This window comes from Cynocephalus volans, chromosome 9, assembly GCF_027409185.1.
Source record: "Cynocephalus volans isolate mCynVol1 chromosome 9, mCynVol1.pri, whole genome shotgun sequence".
Classification (NCBI taxonomy): Eukaryota; Metazoa; Chordata; class Mammalia; order Dermoptera; family Cynocephalidae; genus Cynocephalus; species Cynocephalus volans.
The window spans coordinates 95,418,423-95,424,422 of record NC_084468.1 but is presented as its reverse complement, the minus strand read 5'-3'; the positions used below and the strand labels follow the sequence as shown (position 1 = coordinate 95,424,422).

The 6,000-nt window shown below is 41.4% G+C and overlaps 1 protein-coding gene across 1 annotated transcript in view; it reads left to right on the top strand.

Moving 5' to 3' along the window:
* The first annotated feature begins 766 nt into the window (after positions 1-766).
* COL25A1 (collagen type XXV alpha 1 chain) overlaps positions 767-6,000 on the top strand; it is a 429,426-nt gene continuing 424,192 nt past the window's right edge. The window contains exons 1-2 of the mRNA XM_063107468.1: positions 767-1,063; positions 2,146-2,215. Coding sequence (XP_062963538.1) covers positions 767-1,063; positions 2,146-2,215 — 367 coding nt within the window. The remainder of the gene's footprint in view (positions 1,064-2,145; positions 2,216-6,000) is intronic.

Sequence of the window (6,000 nt, the reverse complement as noted above, 5' to 3'; positions counted from 1 at the left end):
GCTCCTGCTCTGGCCGTGGGTAGGGGCGCTCTGCCCTGCAGCCGGAGCGGAGGGGATGGGCCGCGGGCGCCGGGCGGGGGTCGGGGGAGGGACGTCGCGCTCGGAGCGCGCGCACTCACACGCGAGCATCCCGGGGGGTATTTAAGGCTCGCGCACGTGAGGCTGCGGAGATAGTTGGGGCAGCGCGACTCCGGCCTCGCCACTGGCGTTTGCTCCTTGGGTTATTCCGTTTTCCTCTGCTCTCCCCCTTGACCACCCCTCTTGCGCTGCGCTCTCGCCTTCTCTTTCAGCCTTTCTGCCTTGAACTGAATTCAGGTGGGAAGCAGGTCGGCGTGCGGACAGACGCGGAATAGGTAGAAATAAGGCAAACTAGCAGAGACGCAACAGGTCCGGGGCTCCGTGGCGAGGGCGCGCTGCGGCCTCCCGCCGCGCCTCGCCCCCTGCCCTTCGGACCCTGCGCGCCGCCGTCGGCGACCTCGGAAGAGGCGTCCGGGTGGGTTTCATTTCGGTTTCTACCCCGTCGCCACCCAGTCCCCGGACTGAGGGTGCTCTTCGCTCCCAGCGGGAGGAGAGAAGAAAGCGGACGATGGTCCATTCCTGCTGGTCTCGACGCTGAGCAAAGCCCACTCCGGGGCTGCGACTCCGCCAACTAGTTGTGCAGCCGCAGGGAGTGAACTTCGGAGGAATCGTCCTTTTTCTTTCCTTTTAAGATTATTGGAGGTGGTAGAGTGTGGGAGGCGAAGCGGAGCCCGCCGACCCCGCCACGATGCTGGCGAAGAAGCATGCAGGGAAAGGAGGGTGCCGGGAGCCTGCATCCGAGGACCCGAGCCCCTCCGGGCGGCGTTGTGCCCGGACCATGCCCCCGTGCGCGGCCCTGGCGGCCCTCCTGTCAGTGGTAGCCTTGCTGTCTTGTCTGTACCTGGGGGTGAAAACCAACGACCTCCAGGCGAGGATCGCCGCTCTCGAATCCGCCAAAGGGGCCCCTTCCATTCGTCTGCTGCCTGATACCCTGGATCAGCTTAAGGCTGTGGTGCAAGAGAAAGTGGAGCGAATTCTGGCTCAGGTGTGAGAGGCTCGGGTATTTTGCACGTGGATAACATCTCGCACAGGCGTGATTCTGTGTGCACAGCCCACCTCTACTTTAGTGTATGCATACTTGGTGTGGCTGTGTGCGCGAGTGTTAGGTGAAGACCTACGCTCGCTCGCTGTAGCATGTACTCGTATTTGTATATGCACATCCCTTGATAGCGCCATCTGGTCTTTGTCATCTTCCCTCACTCTTCCTTAATGTTTGCATGTTAAACATATACGGAAGCCTAAAAGCGGGGTGGGGGGAGTGTGGCCAGAATGGCAGGGGGGCATTTTATCACTTTTTAGTGTTCTGGAGTTGCATGTGAGTCCCAATTGTGTGGAGAATATTCCTAGTAGAGATAACATCTGTTATATCCTTCACATGTTATGAGAAGGTTAGGCCACAGGTGGTGTTAGTATACAAAAAGTAATCACTCTTAAAAGTGAAATAACCCTATAATTTAACACGTCGAATCTTTTCATATTAAAAGTTGAAAAATTAAAAAAAAAAAAAGCTTTATTTCTGGTAAAGGCTGCAGTGCCAGGGGTATTTATAAATGCAGAGACATTGGAGTTTAGAGTTGAAAGAAGTCTATGTTATGTTTAAGGGTGGCTTTAGACTAGAGTTAGGGGGTTTTCTGGAACTTGCTCTTCCAACAGAGGCTGTTTGGCAGTAGCTGCAGCATAACAAGATAAAGCAATTGACCTTTATGTATGAAATATTGGCTGTTATTGGTAAGCCACAGCTTACATAGAACTACAACATGTTAATGACAGATTTTAGCATTGACTGCATATGCTTGAGCTGAGATAGGGGTGGGGGTGTGTGGGGGTGGGAGTTGAAGAATGAAGAAATATGTTATACAAGTTGAGCAATCTTGATACCATGTCCGTGGTCATGTTCTTTAGGGCTAGAGTAGTGGTTACCTTTTGACTAAAGTCCAAATACATATATAAATGTTAGTTATGCAGGCTATCAAATACTGGTAAGTCAGGAGTGTGGTCACAGTCTCTGAAGAATCCATTTCTCTACAATGCTATTGATGATTGTAAATACCTCTTCTTTTCCTACAGAACTCCTATGAACATATGGCTAAAATAAGAAACGCAAGAGAAGCACCTTCAGAGTGCAACTGCCCAGCAGGTAAAATGGAACTGATTTAACAAGGTTTTCTTCAGGCAGAGCATTTTGAAACAAAGGTCTTGTGTCTGTCAAGTCTACCTGTAATAATAGTAAGGAAAGAATGCAGACCCAGCTTGCTTTAATAAACTCAACATGTCCCCGTCAAAAGGATGGTAAATAATGCCCCAAATATTATTTTAAGCAGCATACCAAGGTCTGTTATGGGAAAGGAGAGGAGATAGAGATAATCACCAAGGAAAATATAGGCAAGACGATGTACAAAGACCAAGTTCTTAGATTCACAGATTGAAAAGTATTCTTCAATTTTATTAAATCATTGTAATGTCTGTGGTGAAAAGGACTGTAGAACTGTTAGATTCTGAATTCCTTGGTGGCTAATGTTGCATTAGTGCAGATTTCTGTTTTGTTCCCTTCGGCACATAAAACCACCTTCACTTCCTTGCCTGCTTTTTTTCTGTTCTATCGAAAACGTTCTCTCTCCTATCCTGTAGCTAAAGATGAGGACTGAAAGGAAGTTAGTTCTTTATCTTGAGGTTCCCCTTACGAACTATTGCATTCTCAGTGACTTCTCAGAAAAGGCTCTTATAGTTGTACCTTTTTTTCTGTGCAGCTTCAGGCAAGTGTATTAAGGACAACACGTTAGTGGAAGGATGGAGAAAAAGGACATCAATGAATAAAAACCCCTAGGTATTCATTAAATCTTCGTTCACAGATCTCTGAGGCTTGGCAGTCATCTGTAGACCTAACTATTTAGAAACCCTTGGAATATGGCCACTGGAAAACATCTAGTGGGTTCAGCTGATATAAGCCATGAAAACTCCCATGATTATCTGTAGACCTAACTATTTAGAAGCCCTTGGAATGTGGCCATTTGAAAACCTCTAGTGGTCTCAACTGATATAAGCCATGAAAACTCCCATGCGTCTTGAGATGTTCATTTCAGATGAACATTGTTAATGCGTTTATGAACATTTTAGTTTCTTTTAACATTATTCATGGAGAGTGAGTCTTTTACTTTTTTTTTTAACGTTCCAGGAACACGGTACTTAGATACTTAAATATGGAAAGGCTAGTTCCTGTATTTTTTCATATTCTGAGTTGGTTTTTTTTTCCCCTTCATGATAACTTGTTTTGACACAGCTAAACCAGGCACTGTGTTTAGAAATTTTAAATGTCAATTGTAGGTAGTACATCATAAAATTTTTCTATTTATTTTTGCCACATCGTTCATAATGGAGCTATATTTTTTAAATGAAGCCCTTTTGATTGAGAAGGCATATACATTAGGCAACAGGAAAACAAAGAGTTAATGTTTGACATTGTATGTTTCATTGTTAGTTGTTTTAAGTTGGGAAAGACCTCAGAAGTCAGATATTCAAGGAAGGCACTTTTCTAGTGCAGGAATTAACTTACAACCACCTTATCAGCCTGTAGGGATTATTTAAATTCCCAGGACAGTTGGTACAGGATTTCACTGATCAAACCACTTAGGGTCCAGTGTTTATTGTATACAGTGCTAGCTGTGTGAAAAATAGCTAGTGTTTAGTTAATAATATTGTTAGTGAACCTGGTAAAAAGTAGAAAAGCAAGCACTGAATTCTGTTTTTTGAGAAGATATAACTACTTCATAATGTTTAATGTAGGCTGGTTATTGAAGTTTAACTTGTAATCTGGAAGAGAGTTATTACATTTAGAGTTTACCTTATATTATTTTGAAAGATTATTTTGGACCATTTTCCATCTTAACATGTTAGTTTAATAATTAATGCTGATTTCCTTGACTTTTTTGTTGGTTCTCACTAACAGCTGCTTTACTTCCTTGTCACCACTAGAGCTCCACATTACATCAGTTTTTACCTGGCTACTTGTGATGGAAACACTTAAAGGTGTGCCTTCCAATACACAGAGTCAAACAGGTTTCTTGCTGACAAACTCCTAATAGAAGCACTTCCTTTTGCTTGTGGGATGATCAGACGTCATCAGAATAAAGGCATTATGTTGAAAATAGTATTCTGGGGAAAACTAGTTATTCAGAATTATGGTCAATGAGGTATTGTCTTAGGGAATGAAAGTCTGGCCAAGAGGATTAGAAAGGAGATATAGCACTTCCCACCTGGTTTGGCTCTAACTCTGGTTGCAGTGACTAAGAGTTGTCACCCAGACATCTGTTTGTAGGGCAGAGTGAGACAAGTCTGTGACCTCAGCTCAGTTCCTGTGGACTAATGCCCACCCCTTGAAGTTGACACTCTTGTTGACAGTCTCAGTCACAGAGCCAGGGACTGATAGCAAAGAAGTAATGCTGTGTTGTTTGTGTTCACTCTAATTGCTTTTGATAGACTTCAGTCCCATTGATGTTTATCCAGGTAGGCTATAAGAAAATCAAAGAATTTATAGGTTTTATTTTATTTTATTTTATTTTTTTAAACACAGGAAGAAATCTCTATGGGAAAGGGATGAAAAAAACTATTTATTGAATGATTTCTAATTGTAGGGGTTGCACTCTTTAATTTAATCTTCACAACAACCCAGAGAGTTAAGTATTAGTAATCTCATTTTATAAATGAGGAAACTGGGACTCAGAGAAGGCGATTAACTTAACATAGTAAAGGCAAGGTCAGGATTCATGCCCATATCTGACAGAATCAAAAGCCCAAGGTCTATTGAGGTATAGAGAAAGAGTATAGATTTTGGAGCTGGATAATTCTAGGTTGGAATCTTGGATCTGCTACTAAATAACTGTGTGGCATTGGTGGAATTAATGAACTTCTCTATATTTCAGTTTCCTTATCTGCAAAAAATAGCTAATAATACCTTCCTCTTAGGGTGATAATTCACCTAAACAGTCTGGCATATTAATGGCTATTTATTAGAGAATAGCAATTACCATTCTTTTAATATTACTATTAGAATAATAGTATTAGAATAATTGCTAATAGAATAGCAATTACTATTTTTTATATTATATGCTACCTAACTCTAATCTGGTCCACAGACACACATGATATAGGTGGGAAAACTGAGACCTGGAGAGGCTGTGTAACTTGCTCAAAACCAATAGCTAATTAAGGGCAGGATTTGGACTAGAACACTATGCTTAATTAAACAAATATATCTGTAGATCATTCAGGCAGATAATCATACTATTCAGTATCTCTTGGTGCTATATGTGTAAAGGTTGGTTCTTTACAGATCTATCTATCTATCTATCTCCTAAATTATTTTTACCAAAATTGTGGGGAAAACTATAGACCTTATAGGTAAAACATGATTGAAATAGATAGGACCCAGGCTTAAAAGAGCATGGGCATATTAAAGAATGTCTTTACAGTTTTAATACCAGATGTTTACAAAAATAAGTAATTTAACTATCTCATTTTCAGAGTTTTTTTAAACAGCTTTATTGAAGTATAATTTACAGTATTTACCTATTTTAAGATTTTTTGATAAATTTATAGATTTGGTCAACCATCACTGCAATCCAGCTTTAGATCATCTTTGTCACCCTAAAAATTCACATTTACTTTTTTCATATGCTTTTTTCATTTACTTTTTTATTTTTTAAAAGTTTGATTTAAAGAAACCCCAAAATAATTTTTAAAAACCCTTTCAAATTGTAGCTCTGTTTAGCAGAATATTTGATTTAGCAGTAGCTGAACCTTGGACATTCAGCTGGCATCTGTGGCTTGGCCTCTGTAATATTTGACTCATGAGTGAATAAGTTGGCTATGCTGTGGCTGTAGAAATCTGTTTTGGGTTTTATCTTGGAGTCCTACATCAAGTATGCA